The sequence below is a fragment of the Mesoplodon densirostris genome, chromosome 19, assembly GCF_025265405.1.
Source record: "Mesoplodon densirostris isolate mMesDen1 chromosome 19, mMesDen1 primary haplotype, whole genome shotgun sequence".
Lineage (NCBI taxonomy): Eukaryota > Metazoa > Chordata > Mammalia > Artiodactyla > Ziphiidae > Mesoplodon > Mesoplodon densirostris.
The window spans coordinates 7,486,992-7,503,372 of record NC_082679.1 but is presented as its reverse complement, the minus strand read 5'-3'; the positions used below and the strand labels follow the sequence as shown (position 1 = coordinate 7,503,372).

The following is a 16,381-nucleotide window of genomic DNA, read 5'->3' as shown; positions in this document are numbered from 1 at the left end:
TGCAGGGAGCATCTGACAGAGGATATCAAACCGGAAGGCAGGGCCAGAAGTCACACAGCCTCAACTGTCACCCCGAGGGGTTGGGACCGTGTCTTGGTGTTCTGGGGAGCCATGGGAGGGGCAGGGTCAGCTCTGGGTGTGGAAAGATGCTCTGAGGGCCACGTGAGGATGAATGGGAGTTCAGGAAGCTGGGGAAGAGGCTGAGCAAGGGGCAGGTGGGAGGAGAACAGGCCTGAGGCAGGCCAGGGCTGAGGGGACACAGAGAGGTGGGGACGGGGCAAAGATTCAGGGGCAGGAGCTTGGGGACCGATGGATTTGCAGAGTGAGAGGGGAGAGGGGAGGATGGGCCCAGACATCTGGGACCTGGGAAACAGTGAGCTTGTTCCCGAGATGGGAACCCAGGTGCATGAGTAGGTTTGGGAAATGTCGCCCAACTCAGAGTGGGATTTCATGTGTGGGAAGGGCCTGGGGGAGCCAGGAGCGTTGCAAACCTGGCTCAGGGACTCAGGAAAAGTCTGTGACTTCCATCCAAGATTTGAGAAGTCCTAGCTGTAGGTGGTAATGGAAACCGTGGAAGTAGGATGGGGGGAAGAAAGTGTAAAATCAGAGGAGATTGCAAACTGGCAATTCTATGGCCGATGTTTTCTTTTTTTTCTTCCACGGAAGAGGATTGCTAAAAACTTGTCTCTGAATGCTTCAAGACAGACATGCTGCCTCAAGTCAGCACAGCCTCCGGCACATCCACTTATAATTTTCCACCTGATGCTTCTTGCTCTTACGTTACCTGCCTGGCCCTTGGAGGCACTGAGTTTGAGAGCCATGTAGGGAAGGCACGTGGTCCTGGCTCTGGGGAACACCTACACTCAAGGGAGGCACAGAGGAAGAGAAAGCCACAGATGAGGCAGAGACAGAGCAGCCAGGGGAACGGGTGTGCTCTGCCAAGGAAAAGGTTTTCTAGAATCAGCCGTTTAGCTATGACCAGTGCTACTTTGTCTGAGTCAGATGAGACCTGAATGAAAGCCATTGTATTCGGGGATGTTCAGGTAATTGCTGATTTTATCGGGAACAATTTCGGTTTCAGTGGCCACACAGAGAAAGGGGGCTAGGAGATGAGACGGACAGAGAGGGAGTCTGCCAGTGCTGTCTACCAGAATTTTCTGCAATGGTGAAAATGTTCTATATCCACATCCAATATGGCAGCCACTGGCCATATGTGGCTCCTGATCACTTGAAATGTGGCCAGAGCAACTGAGGAACTGAATTTTTAGTTGTATTTAATTTTAATTTATTTGAATATAAGGAGCACGGTGTGGCTAGAGGCTACTGTACTGGACAGTTCAGGTTCTGGAACATTCCATGAAGAAATTTTGCCAGGAAGGGCTCGTGGGAAGTAGATGGACAGGAATGAGGGGCATCCAGGGACAGGGTTGAGATGGGTGAAAGGATCAAGTGGGTAAACTGAGGCATGCCAGGACCTTGGAGGTAGAGGGGTGTATCCTATAGTTCTCACTGTGCCAGGAGCTGGTGTATTCTGTTTGGATTTGTTGGCCATTCTTTTAGTGACTTTACAACTCTTGTCAAATCCATGGACCACCTGTGCTATTCTTTCCATAAAATTATTCCTTAAATCATGGCTCACTCTGTTTACATAAATGCAGGTCTCCCCCGATATTTGAATCCCTTCTGGAATCAGGGACCAAAGAGATTTAGATACATTTTCAAATAAATCCCTCATCTCCCAAACCCATGTTGCTTGCTGTTTTTAAACTCAGGTGCCAATCCCATTAGGTAACAAGGGATACTTGCGTATTTATTTAGGGGGAAAAAGTTTCACATGTGATCACCATAAATGCAAAATCTGTTCCATTTGCCACAAAGAGAAAGAAACAAGCCATAAAAGACAATCACAATGAAAACCAAATAAAAAGTACTTACCGTCTAAATGGATGCTGTTGCCAGCCCAGTTTTCTGAGCCTGAGGCCAGCTTTTCTCTGTTAAAAAGAAAAAGTAAAGAGTTAGGCATTAAAAATATTCTAGCACCCAGCTGATCCTCTCTCCTTGACAGTAATCAGGAGAGCTCAAAAAGGAACGACTTTCTCACTGTGTTGTTCAAGGTTATTTAAAGCTCTGTGTGGAGTTCACGGAGACTGGATCTGGTATGCGGCCCCCATTTTAGGAAATGTGTTATTTCATTGGCCCCTCGTAGTTCTATGACGTAGGCTGTGCTATCATTGTCTTTCCATTTGAGGTGGAAATTTAGGCTCAGAGAGATGAAGCTACTTGCTCAAAGTCACACAGCTGCCTTGGCCTCTAGTGAATGCGTGCTCTGTGATCACTCTCTTGATTTTCCTTTTCATGTGAATATCATCTGTTTGAACTGGGGGCAGCAAGGACATCCCCGATGGCCCCCTGCACTTTTCCACTTCAGGCCCTGAAGGCAACAGTGAGTGTAGGGTCTGGTAGGTAGACCTCCCTGCTCAGGTGCTCTTGAGCCACTGTGGCTTCCTGCTGGTGGGTGAGGTGACTGTGGTTGTTCTGCCCCGGTCTCTCCCTCAGGCTGGTCAGAACCATGGAGGGCCAGTGCCAGGGTCAGTATGGACTGTGAACTCCTCTGGAGGGAGATGCAGAAATATGGACATTTCTACAGGATGCTTGGGGTCGGTGCGGACACCTCTGGGCTTCATCCTTCTCCTTCCCCTCCCCCCTCAGGGGGACCTTGTGCCAGTGTGGGCAACCCCGGTGTGCCCACCCATCAGTGGCTGTGGAGGATGCATTCGGGGCAGCCGTGGTGACCGTATGGGACAGTGACTTGCACACCACGGAGAAGCCCACAGATGCCTTCGGAGACGTGGACTTCCTGGGTGCCGGCCGCAAGGCCAGCAACGTGAGGCTTGCATGTCTGGGCAGGGCCAGGGTTGACCAGAGGGGCTGCATGCCTCAGGGGCTCCCGGAGCCAGGGTCTGGGGGTGTCCCAGCTGAACGCTGTGTCTCCCCATTTGCCCATCCCTATCTTCACCTCTCCTGGATCCCTGTCCCCTCCACCCCTGTCTGTCTTTTCTAAGCCTGTCCCCCTCTCTCTGAGTCTCTGTCCTCCTCTCTCTGGGTCTCCATCCCTCCCCTCTGGGTCTCTGTCCCCGTCCCCCTTCCCCCCATCTCTGTGCTCCTCCCTCTGCATCTCTGTCCCTTTCTCTCTGTCTCTGTCCCCCTCCCCGTGTCCCTTCTCTTGTGTGTCCACAGTTCCTCCGGCTCTCTGACCGCACGGATCCAGCTACAGTTTATAATCTGGTCACAAACTTATGGGGCTTCCAGGCCCCGAACCTGGTGGTGTCAGTGCTGGGGGGATCGGGGGGCCCCACCCTCCAGACTTGGCTGCAGGACCTGCTGCGACGCGGGCTGGTGAGGGCTGCCCAGAACACAGGTGACTGAGGGTGGGCATCTGCCTCCTGGGCCGGGGCCGACTGCCCCCCCATCTCCCCCACTTCCCTGGAATTCTGTCTTTCCCCACTCCCGTCTTTGTGTGGGGGTTTTGTCTCACTCTCTAGTCTCTCTCTCTCTGTCTCTGCACGCCTGTGTGTCTCTGGACCTCACCACCAGTCTGTGTCGCTGTGTAGGGGCCTGGATTGTCACCGGAGGGCTGCACAAGGGCATTGGACGGCATGTGGGTGTGGCTGTGCGGGACCACCAGACGGCCAGGACTGGTGGCAACAAGGTGGTGGCCATGGGCGTGGCCCCCTGGGGTGTGGTTCGGAACAGAGACACCCTCATCAACCCCAAGGTGGGACCCAGGGTCTTGGACAAGGAGGGGGCTGGGGGCCAGGAGTCTGGGGTCTGAGGGGGGAGGGGTGGGGGGCCTGGACTCCTGGGTATGAGGGAGGAGGGGCTGGGGACCTGTAGTCCTGGGTCTGAGAGAGGAACAACTGGTGTCTGTCCTCTTGGCCCTGATGGAAAGACTCCCTGGTCTGGCCACTTGCCCCCCAGGGCTCATTTCCTGCGAGGTACAGGTGGCACGGTGACCCCGAGGATGGGGTCCAGTTTCCTCTTGACTACAACTATTCGGCCTTCCTCCTGGTGGACGACGGCACCCACGGCCGCCTGGGCGGCGAGAACCGCTTCCGCTTGGGCTTCGAGTCCTACCTTGCCCAACAGAAGACGGGCGTGGGAGGTGAGTGGCTCCTTCCACTGGGGATTCACAGCCCAAGGCTCAGGATCCCAGTGGTCAGATCTGGTAGGAATTTGGGGGTTGCGGCTGGGGGAGTTTCCTATGGTCAAGTGCCTTCTCCCATCATTTGCTGTGTTTGAAAAAATCATTATCTTGAAATCTACAATACCGAAAGGTGGACAGCTTGATGAATTTTTAACAAACTGAACCCTCTTATGCAGCCAGCACCCAGATCAAGAAACAGAATAATACCAGCCCCCAGAAGCCTTCTGCCCACACCCAAGAGCCACCCTATCCTGCTTGTCACAGCATAGAGTAATTCTGACCGTGTTTCATATGAATACAGTCACACCAACCCCATGTTTTAAATTCTGCCTTCTCATATTTGACATTATTTCTTTGAGATTCATCCATATCACTGCATGAACTGTAGTTTGTAAATAACCCATGGATCAAAGAAGGAAAAAAAAAGCTAGAAAATATTTTGAACTGAATGATAATGATGTTATGACATACCAACACTTTGGGGATGCAGCTAATGCAGTAGTTAGAGGGAAATCTGTAGACTTAAAGGCTTATCTAAAATGAAAAGAAAAGAAAGGTTGAAAATCAATGATTTAAGTCTCCAATTATAAAAAATCCTAGAAACAGAAGAGCAAATCAAATCTAGAGAAAGTAGAAGCAAGGATATAATAAAGACAGGGCAGAAATCACTACAACAGAAAGAAATGTCCAATGTAGAAAGTCAACTAAACAGAAACCTGCTTCTTTATAAACATTTCCTGTATTTTAAAAAGTGGCCATTGGGGCTTCCCTGGTGGCGCAGTGGTTGAGAGTCCGCCTGCCGATGCAGGGGACACGGGTTCGTGCCCCTGTCCAGGAAGATCCCACATGCCGCGGAGTGGCTGGGCCCGTGAGCTATGGCCACTGAGCCTGCGCGTCCGGAGCCTGTGCTCCGCAACGGGAGAGGCCACAACAGTGAGAGGCCTGTGTACCGCAAAAAAAAAAAAAAAAAAAGTGGCCATTTAATTCTTTTTTTTTTAAAGTATTTATTTATTTTTGGCTGCGTTGGGTCTTCGTTGCTGTGTGTGGGCTTTCTCTAGCTGTGGCGAGCAGGGGCTACGCTTCTTTGCGGTGTGCGGGCTTCTCATCGCGGTGGCTTCTCTTGTTGCGGAGCACGGGCTCTAGGTGCGTGGGCTTCAGTAATTGCGGCATGAGGGCTCAGTAGTTGTGGCTTGTGGACTCTATAGAGTGCAGGCTCAGTAGTGTGGCGCTCCGGCTTAGTTGCTCCACGGCATGTGGGATCTTCCCGGACCAGTGACCGAACCTGTTTCTTAACCACTGCACCACCAGGGAAGTCCCCCATTTAATTCTTAAACTTTACTTAGCTTTTCAGCAACTTTAATCTTATTTTTAAAATTATCTTTTTGGGGTGTAAACTGACTTTTTGGGGGTGTATAATTCTGTGCGTTTAGGCATATGTAGAGCTTCATGTCCACAGTCAGGACATAGACCTGTTACCATGAAGGCATTCCTTTTGTACCCAGCCCCTGGCAGCCACTGATTTGTTTTCCATCACTCTAGTCTTCTCTTTTCCAGAAGATAAATAAATGGAATAATATAATACATGACCTTTTGAGACTGGCTTCTTTCACTCAACATAATATTTTATGGCAGCTTTAATATGTGTTTATTGGAACTAATCAAACCATGCGAAGGTATATAAGGAAATTCATATCATTGCCTGAATTGTAGTTTGTAAATAACTCACTGGTCAAAGAAGAAAAAAAAAAAAAAAAAAAGACATTAGCAAATTCCCTTCCCAGCTCCAATCCCTTCTATTGGGGTAATCTGTGTTATATGGTTTGGAGTTAATCCTTTTATATCTTTGTCTATGCTTATAAAATCCTATGCTCAGTGGTGTTCCTTTCTCTCTTTTATACTATACATATACATATCACTTTCTTATAACCATCCCTTTTAGATACAAACTTCTCTATCTTGTATCTCCTTTTAATAGTTGCATGATATTCCTTGGTAATGGTTGTACCATCTGTTATTTAAATTTTCCTCAATTGGTGGATACTTAAAGTGCTATCAGTGTTTGGCATTACAAACAATGATGAATAAATATCTTTGTATGAACATCCATAATTCCATCCAGGTGTTTTAAATTCTATACAGTAGATCCCCCAAGTGAGATTGCTCTGTGTGTATACTAATAAGATGTACTAGATAACTTTCTAAAAGTGTGTAGCAGTTTTCACTCTCATCGAAAATGTGTGAGTTTCCTCTTCTGTCCAGTCTTAACCAGCTCTGGATACTCTTGGTTTAATTTTTTTTTTTTTTGCAAATTTGATGGGTAAAAAGTGACATGCCACTTTTCATTTGATTTTTTAATTTAAAAAGATTAAAAGATATATTAAAAGATATTAAAAGATATAAACATATATTTTGTTGGCCAATCAGATTTCCTCAATTATGAATTGTCTATTCATATTCTTTGCACATTTTTGAATTGGGTTATTTCTTTCTTGTCTTTTTGTAAGAATTCTTTGTATCCTGTCCTTAGTAACGTTTTGACTGTTAGATGTAAAATTTTTAAAAGATACTTTAATTATGGTGTCTACTTCCATAAAAATTCTATCATTTTTATGTGGTTAGATATATTTGTTGTTCCTTTTATAGCCCCTTGGTTTCCCTTGGTTTTTTAGGAAGGTCCATTTCATTCCAATGCTATACAAATATTCTAAGTCTTATTTTTTAATATCTTATATTTTTATGTTTACACTTTTAATCCATCTGGAAATGAATTTTAGGTGTTTTGAGATAGGGAGTCTACATTTTTTTCTTCCAAATGGGAAGCCACGTTTTCTTCATGTCCATTTAATAAATAAACCATCTTTTTCCAGCTAAATTGAAATGCCACTTAAGTTGTATATTCAGTTCCTTTATATGTTGAAGTATTTCTGAACATTTTCCTCTTCTACCTCTCTATTTATTCCTGTGCCAAAAATATATTTTGTTTGGGACTTCCCTGGTGGTCCAGTGGTTAAGACTCTGCGTGTCCAATGCAGGGGGTGCAGCTTCAATCCCTGGTCAGGGAACTAAGATCCGACATGCTGTGCAGTGCGGCAAAAAAAAAAAAATTATATACACACACACACATATATATATATATATATATATATATATATATATATATATATATATATATATTTGTTCCTGTTGTTGTTGTTTACAGCAGTTTAAAGACGTTTGAATATATATTAGGGAAAGTTTCTCCCTACTGTCATTTCTCAAAAATTTCTTAACTCCTCTGATATTAATTCTTTCATATGAATTTTAAAATTATTTTGTTCCATTAAGAAAAAAACAGGAAAACACTGCCAACCTCCTCCTACCTCTGATATTAATTCTTTCATATGAATTTTAAAATTATTTTGTTCCATTAAGAAAAAAACAGGAAAACACTGCCAACCTCCTCCTACCTCCCTCTTTCTCCAAACTGCATTGAATTTATGTGTTACATTGTGACAGGTTAACATGGTATTTGTTTTTCCATTTATTCAGTCCTTGTCCTTATATAAGGTTTATCAATTTCCTTATAAAAATATTATACCTTTCTGTATGAATTAATTCCCAGGTATTTTATCATTTTGTGAAAACATGGATAAGATACATATTATAATAGTTGTAGAAAAGTTTTTTATTTTTGTGTATTTTTCTTGTATTAATCCTCTTAACCAAATTCTCTTATTAATATTTAGTTATTTTGAGTGGAGTCTCTCCGATTTTCTGAGAATATAAATCATCTTTCCTTCAAATAGATACCTTTGTCTCTTCCAGCTTAAAAAACATATATACAAGTTTTCATTCCAATTACTTCATTTTCTTGCATTGTTACATTAGCTCAAAACTCCCAGATAAGTGTGAATAGTAGTAATGTTGTTTCAGTTCTTATTTTATTGGGAATAGAGTTCGTAAAAAACTTATATGAGTTTGCTATTGGGCTTTGGTAAATATCTTTATTGTATTTGGATAGTCCTTTCTATTCCTTATTTCCTTTATTTTCTATTTGCACTTTCATCCTCTCCTGGCTGCTGGATGGTTAATCAGTTATAGGATTGACTCATGCCTCATTCGGGAACCCAGGAGTCCAGGCTCCCAGCCCTCTCCTCCCTTGAGAAGCTGAACATTACTGTCTTCAAGATCTGGCCCCTCCCAACATCCTCAAAGGCATGACAGTTCTCATGAGCCTCGGGACAGAGGATTAGGCAGAAGCCAGCGTTTGCCCTGGGGACTCCTGGGAAATGTGGTTCTCTCCCATCGCTGACAGAGGCTGATGGGAGGTGACCAAGCCCTGTGCTCTCTTCTCTCCTCAGGGACTGGAATTGACATCCCTGTCCTCCTTCTCTTGATTGATGGTGATGAAAAGATGTTGGAGGTATAAGGGCCCAGGTGCCTGGGTCTAAGGGGGGGGGCAGTAGCCGGGGGCTGTACTCCTGGGTCCTAGGGGAGGAGGGGGCTGGGAATCTAGACTCCAGGAGGTGTGAATACTTTCCTTCCCTAACCTGACTCCCCCTTTTGTCCTGTAGCGGATAGAGAACGCCACCCAGGCTCAGCTCCCCTGCCTCCTGGTGGCCGGGTCTGGGGGAGCTGCAGACTGCCTGGCAGAGATCCACACTCTGGCTCCAGGGAGTGCAGGAGGCAGGCGATGTGAAGCCCAAGATGTGATTAAACGTTTCTTCCCCAAAGGGGACCCTGAGGTCCTACAGGCCCAGGTATGATATTGGGGGCCCAACTCTGGAACCTGAGATGGGAGGGAGCTGGGAACCTGGGTTCCTGGGTCTTGAGAGGTGAGGATGCTGAGGATTTGGAGTCCTGGATCCAAGGGAAGGGGAATGGGGGCCCAGCCTCATGGATATGAAGGAGGAAAGGCTGGGAGCCTGGACTCCTGGGTCTAAGGGAGGAGAGGCCTGGGGACCTGGATCCCCCCTAGGTTCTGGGAGTAGAGGGTGCTAGGCACCTAGACTACTGGGTCCTGCAGGGGAATGTTCTCCTATATCTCTGTGGACAGGGCCAGGGAGTTGGGTGTGGGTTGCAAAATTTGGTATTCTGCAGGTGGAGAGGATCATGACTCGGCAGGAGCTGCTGACAGTCTATTCAACTGATGATGGCCCTGAGGAATTTGAGACCATTGTTTTGAAGGCCCTTGTCAAGGGTAAGGCTTGGAGTCCCAAACTTCCTCCATTGTCAGCTCAACTTTGGAAACCTCTCTTGGCCTCGGTACTTTATCCATCCTCTCTAATCTAAATTGTGCCCCCTTTTTATCTTTTTCCTTTTATCATTGCCTTTTGGGGCTTTGCATGGTGCTATTTGGACAATTTTCCCAAGATACTTTCATTATGTTCCAAAGTTGCTTTCCTTCTGTTGTATCCGTCCACCCATCCTTTCATCCTTTATCCATCCAGCCAGCCATATGTACATTGATCTTTCCGTCTACCCATTATTCCATTCATCCTTCATTCTTCCATCCATCCAATCATCCATCCATCTTGCCATCCACCCATCCTTCTATCAGTTTATTCACACATCTAGTAACAATTCCATCCACTCATCGTTCTTCCATCCATTCATCTTTCATCTATCCATCCATCTTTTCATCCATCCATCCATCCTTCCATCTATCCACCCACTCACCCTTTCTACTTTTCCTATATGCCTCCAATATGTTTTAAGCCCTGAGGGGTGGTGGAGTCAGAGAAAAACCAGAGTGCTGTCTCCCAGCAAGGAACTCCTGATATTTCACTAGAGGAATGAATGATGAAAACCAAGGTAGGGAGCATAATGGCTGCTTGGTAGAGGCTGAGGATGGAGCTCATTATTCATTTAACAAAGATTAGGCTCAGAGATAAAAGCAGATCCTACCAGGGTTGTTTGGACACAACCTTAAGTAAAATTCAAGACAAAAGCATGGGAGAGGAGCTGCTGTCAGAAAGGGGAGAAAAATGGGGAGGTGGTATTTAAACTGGGCGGCCTTGAAGAGCCAGTAGAATTTGGAGTTAGTAAGATATGGAGGTGGGATAAATAAGTGATAAGGGGGATCCCCAGGGCTCTGTGGGGATGTGGGAGGGGAGGGTCACTTTTGGTGTCAGAAGAGTTTTACAGGGAAAACACCCACTTAGATAAAAACTCCCAAGAGGCATAGTGTCAATTTGTAATGCGTTCTGAGTTCCAGGTCCCCACCCCAATTTCATCTACCATGTTCTGTGGTGTGGTAGTTATTTTTGACTTTGGAATCAGATAAAACTAAAATTTGAGTATCAGCTTGGCCCCCTCTCTGCTGTGTGACTTTGAGAAAGAGACTTTCCCTCTCTGAGCCTTAGTTTCTCTCTCTGAAAAATTGAGATAATACCTGGCAGGAGTGTTGTGAGCCTCAGAGGCAGATTATGGGCAGTGCCTGGTCCCCAGGGGGAGCCTAATAAACGGGAACTCTTCTTAATATGATTCCATTTCTTGTGGGGACACATCCTATAATAGAGGATGACAGTCAGTGGGCAAATCTGATTTACTTTACAGAAGTTAACTCATCAGCCTCCTGGGAGAAAACACAGCGGCTCTCTAAGATGTGGTTTGAGGGGGTGGTGTTTTAAGTCTGTTGCCTGCAGAAGTACAAGTGATCACACTCTGCTGGGGAAACTGGAGATGGCTGGACAGTCTCAGTGTTGGCAGAGTTGAAGGGATGGGGTTTCAGCAGGTGAGGAAGGAAGGAGGAAGGGGATGAATGCTTCCTAAGAGTCTCGGAACAGCCAGGCACTGTGCTGAGCAGCTGGCACACATTATTGCCCCTGAACCTCTAATCCTTCGTGTAAGGACTGTCTCCCCAGTTTGCAGATGAAGAAACTGAGGCTCAGAGAGGGGGAAAGTGACTTGCTCAAGGTCACACGAGGTTGACTGCACACTTTTGGATCCATTAAATTATCCGATCAAATTTTTAAAGGCCACTTGTTCTTCCTTGTTCTATTTTTTTTTTTTTTTCTTTTTGCGGTATGCGGGCCTCTCACTGTTGTGGCCTCTCCCGTTGCGGAGCACAGGCTCCGGATGCGCAGGCCCAGCGGCCATGGCTCACGGGCCCAGCCGCTCCGCAGCATATGGGATCCTCCCAGACCGGGGCACGAACCCGTATCCCCTGCATCGGCAGGCGGACTCTTAACCACTGCGCCACCAGGGAGGCCCTTCCTTGTTCTATTTAATGACCTCCAAGGTCTTCCGAAGTCCGGCTAATGTTTACATTTTTTCTGCTACTTTTTGTCTCACAAATACTCCCAAGTGGCAGGAAACCAGAGTGACTCACATTTGCCATCATAGCCTGTGCTTTCTTGCACCGAGGCTTTTGCTCAGGCTGCTCCTGCTGCCTTGATGATTCTTTTCTTATCTTAGATGCACACTTCCAAATCCTACTAGTCTTTCAAAAGCCCTACCTCAATGTGCATCCCCTAGGAGGCTCCCTTGGGTCTCTCCATACCTCTGTGATTGTAGCCTCCCCTGGGTCCTAATCACATTCTATGCCCTCCTCCAAGGGCACCGGTCACTCTAAGGGCAGTTATGTGGTTCTGGGACATATTTCCCGGGAATGAGCTCCTTCATTGCAGGGACTGTATCCAATCTCTCTCCATCCCTCTTACTGCCTGGCCCGTAGCCTACCTCAGTAAATGTTAAATGAATAAATGATTCCCCTTCTTTTTCTTGGAGCCTCTCAACCACTGGTCTGAAGAGTTTTACATTCAACTCTGCCCCTCGGTTGAATGACCTTATGCTTGTAATAGCCTGACTTCTTAAGACCCCAGACTCTGCCCAACAACATTGCCTTTATACAGAGTTTAAATGTCAGGCATCTCAAGTAGAAGCAATACAGACATTCATCAGATCTTCCCAACCTCCCCTGACTTCTTGCCCCCTCTCCTTCTCACCCTTTCAGCCTGTGGGAGCTCTGAAGCCTCAGCTTACCTGGATGAGTTGCGTTTGGCTGTGGCTTGGAACCGCGTGGACATTGCCCAGAGTGAACTCTTCCGGGGGGATATCCAATGGCGGGTGAGGGGTTGGGGCCTGACGATTGGGGATTCTGACAAAAGGGATGCATTTCCCCCACTCCCTGACTCCTTTGACATCTGGCTCTATCTTCCTTTATGGCCTGTCCAGCCTTCTCTTAATTGTCCATCCATCTCTGGTTGTCCATCTGTCCCCATCTTGTTCCCTCTCTCCCCATCCATCCATCCATCTACTTGCCCACCCATCCATCCTCTCATCCATCCCTCCACCCATCCATCACCCTGACTGTCCATCCATCCATCTGTCACTCATAGCTCTGTACCCCCACCTCTTGTCCTTAATCTCTGACCTCACCTGGCCTTCTGCCTGTCTCTGTGCTCAACTCTTCCCCCATTGATTCCACCCCCACCAGTCTTTCCACCTGGAAGCCTCCCTCATGGACGCCCTTCTGAATGACCGGCCAGAGTTCGTGCGCTTGCTCATCTCCCATGGCCTTAGCCTGGGCCACTTCCTGACCCCTACGCGCCTGGCCCAGCTCTACAACGCAGCGCCCCCCAACTCACTTATCCACAGCCTTTTGGACCAGGTGTCCCACGGCACAGGCAACAAAGGCCCAGTCTCTGAACCCTCTGCAGAGCCACAACCCCCTAAGGTGGGGCAGGTGCTGCGGATGCTGCTGGGGAAGACGTGCGCGCCGATGTTCCCTACCAGGGGCACCCATCAGGGCGATGGCAGCAGGGAGAATGTAAGGAACGGGGTGGGTGGGGGAAGCACAAAAGGGTCTGGGGGCGGGGCTATGCCAGGATGGGGCGTGGTCAGAGCACGGTGTGTGTGACTGAACTGGGGTGTGGGGCTGATGGTTGGGGCGGAGTCAGGAAAGGTCTGGGGCGGAGACAACGCTCACCATGCCTTCCTCGCCTCCAGTCGTATCTGCTGTGGGACAAGGCTACCTCAGAATTTCTGCTGGAAGCCGTCCCCGGGCAGGCACCCTGGAGTGACCTGTTCCTCTGGGCACTGCTGCTCAACAGGGCTCAGATGGCCGTGTACTTCTGGGAGATGGTGAGTGCTGACTTGATCTCTGATTCTACTCGCTCCTACATTCCTGTCCTTTATTTCTACCGAACTCCAATGCTTGAGCAATAAGATTCCCTGACCTAGGATATCACCCGTCCCCCACCCCACTCCATTCTTGATATATGACCCCGAGTGCTGTTTCTTCCTCCCCGCCCCATATCATGCATTTCTTGTAACTTGCTTTCTCCATTAACAATATATATTAGGCATTTACCCTTGCTCATACATATGCATCAATCTCATCCTTTCAAAGTGGTTGCTTGTATGAGGAAGTTAGACGTTATCTGTAGCTGATGGGGATTCATTTCATCATAATTGTGCTTGCAATTTAGATGCATTGTTGTAGTTGCAATACAGAAGGGGACAAGACTAGAGGCAAGGATGCCAGGTAGGAAGGTAAAGCTTCAGGCAGCCAAGATGGGGGCCTGAATTAAAGCTGGTGAGACATAGGTGTTGGGACACATTTGAGAAGTTTAAAAAAAAAGTCATGGTATTCGAATAGGATCAAAAATAGACCCTATCTTTATGTCAAAGAAATATCTTGACAGGAGTTCTTCAGCCCTGGGTTATTTTCAGCCCATTCAGTCATTGGTTAAAAATAAATAGATTTTTTTTTAATTGAGATAAATACTCATCAGTGTTGTAGCATGTATTAGAACATCCTTCCTTTTTAAGGTTGAATTATATTCCATTGTATGGATATACTACATTTTCTTTATCCATTCATCTGTTGATGGACATGTGGGTTGTTTTGACCTTTTGGCTATTGTGAATAATACTGCTATGATTAGTGTACAAATATCTGTTTGAGTCCCTGCTTTCAATTGTTTTGAGGACATATCTAAGAGTGGAATTGCTGGACCATATGGTAATTCTAGGTTTAATTTTTTGAGGAACTGCCATACTATTTTCCACAGTGGTGGTACTATTTAAATTTCCACCAGAAATGCACAAGTGTTCCAATTTCTCCACATTTTCACCAACACTTGTTCTTTATTTTTCTCTTTTCCTTCCTCTCTCTCTCTCTGTCTCTTTCTTTTTTATAATTGCCATCCTAATGTGTGTGATCTCACCTTGGTTTTTTTTTTTTTTTTTAATATATATATACTTGGCTGCACCAGGTCTTAGTTGCGGCACGTGGGATCTTGGTTGTGGCATGCAGGCTCTTGGTTGTGGCATTCAGAATCTAGTTCCCTGACCAGGGATCAAACCCAGGCCCCCTGCATTGGGAGCTTGGAGTCTTAACCACTGGACCACCAGGGAAGTCCCTCTCACTTTTCTTTTTTAAGTTTTATTTTTATTTATTTATTTTATTTGTTTATTATTTTTGGCTGCATTGGGTCTTCGTTGCTGTGCATGGGCTTTCTCTAGTTGTGGCGAGCAGGGGCTACTCTTCGTTGCAGTGTGCGGGCTTCTCATTGCAGTGGCTTCTCTTGTTGCAGAGCACGGGCTTCGGTAGTTGTGGTGCGTGAGCTCAGTAGCTGTGGCTTGCAGGCTCTAGAGTGCAGGCTCGGTAGTTGTGGCGCACGGGCTTAGTTGCTCCGCGGCATGTGGGATCTTCCCGGACCAGGGCTCGAACCCGTGTCCCCTGCATTGGTAGGCAGATTCTTAACCATTGCACCACCAGGGAAGCCCTCTCACTTGGTATTGATTTTCATTTTCTTAATGATTAGTGAGGTTGAGAATCTTTTCATGTGCTTATCGGCCATCTATCTTTCTTAAGAGAAATGTCTATTCAAGTCTTTGCCCATTTTTTAATTGACTCTTTGGTCTTTTTTGTTAATGAGTTTAAAGAATTCTTTATATGTTCTGGGTATTAATCCCTTATTAGATAGATGATTTGCAAATACATTCTCTCTCTCTGTGGACTGTCTTTTCCTTTTGTTGATAATGCCCTTTGATGCACAAAAGTATTACATTTTGATGAAGTCCCATTGGTCTCTTTTTTCCCTTTGTTTTCTTGTGCTTTTGGTGTCATATCTAAGTAACCATTGCCAAATCCAAGATCATGAAGTTTTATCCCTATGTTTCCTTCTAAGAGTTTTATAGTTTTATAACTATTATATATATAATTATTTAACCCTACATGTTAATCTTATTGAGATTCCTTAATATGATGAGTCACTTCTGTCTTGCTGATTTTAAAATTCTTTCTTTGTTTTTGGCTTTCAGTAATTTGATTATAATGTTTTGTAGTGTGGATCTCTTTGAATTTATCCTACTTGGAGTTTCTTCATCTTTTTGGATGTACAGATTCATGGATTTCATCAGATTGGGGAAGTTTTAGTATGTTATATCCTCAAATATTCTTTCTGTCCCTTTCTCTTTGTCCTCTCCTTTTGGGACTCCCATTGTGCATATGTTGGTATGGTTGATGGTGTCCCACAGATCTCTTAGGGTCTGTTTATTTTTCTTCATTCTTTTTCCTTTCTGCACCTCAAACTGGATAATCACAATTGACCTATCTTCAAGTTTACAAATTCTTTCTTCTGTCTCCTCAAAGCTGCTCTTAAGCCCTTTAAATGAATTTTTCATTTCAGTTATTGCACTTTTCAGCTCCAGAATTTCTATTTGGTTCCTTTTTATTTATTTATTTGTTTATTTATTTATTTATTTATTTATTTATTTTTGGCTGCGTTGGGTCTTTGTTGCTGCGTGAAGGCTTTCTCTAGTGGCCAGCGGAGGCTACTCTTCATTGCAGTGCGCGGGCTTCTCATTGCGGTAGCTTCTCTTGTTGCAGAGCACAGGTTCTAGGGGTGTGGGCTTCAGTAGTTGTGGCACACGGGCTCAGTAGTTGTGACTCATGGGCTCTAGAGCACAGGCTCAGTAGTTGTGGCACATGGGCTTAGTTGCTTCGTGGCATGTGGGATCTTCCTGGACCAGGGCTCAAACCCATGTCCCTTGCATTAGAAGGCGGATTCTTAACCACTGCACCACCAAGGAAGTCCCTAGTTCCTTTTTATAATTTCTATATCTTTATTTCTATTCTCTATTTGCTGACACATCATTCTCCTGGCTTCCTTTAGCTCTTTGTTCATAATTTCCTTTAGCTTTTTGAGCATATTTAAGACAGTTGATTTAAAGTCTTTCTCTAGT

General features: G+C 45.9%; 1 protein-coding gene across 2 annotated transcripts in view; it reads left to right on the top strand.

Moving 5' to 3' along the window:
- Positions 1 to 16,381, top strand: part of TRPM4 (transient receptor potential cation channel subfamily M member 4) — a 35,984-nt gene that overhangs the window by 1,707 nt on the left and 17,896 nt on the right. For both annotated transcript variants that reach the window (XM_060084291.1, XM_060084290.1), the window contains exons 3-12: positions 2,710 to 2,884; positions 3,238 to 3,418; positions 3,612 to 3,775; positions 3,979 to 4,162; positions 8,545 to 8,606; positions 8,758 to 8,943; positions 9,284 to 9,383; positions 12,141 to 12,253; positions 12,624 to 12,956; positions 13,136 to 13,270. In XM_060084291.1, coding sequence (XP_059940274.1) covers positions 2,710 to 2,884; positions 3,238 to 3,418; positions 3,612 to 3,775; positions 3,979 to 4,162; positions 8,545 to 8,606; positions 8,758 to 8,943; positions 9,284 to 9,383; positions 12,141 to 12,253; positions 12,624 to 12,956; positions 13,136 to 13,270 — 1,633 coding nt within the window. The remainder of the gene's footprint in view (positions 1 to 2,709; positions 2,885 to 3,237; positions 3,419 to 3,611; positions 3,776 to 3,978; positions 4,163 to 8,544; positions 8,607 to 8,757; positions 8,944 to 9,283; positions 9,384 to 12,140; positions 12,254 to 12,623; positions 12,957 to 13,135; positions 13,271 to 16,381) is intronic.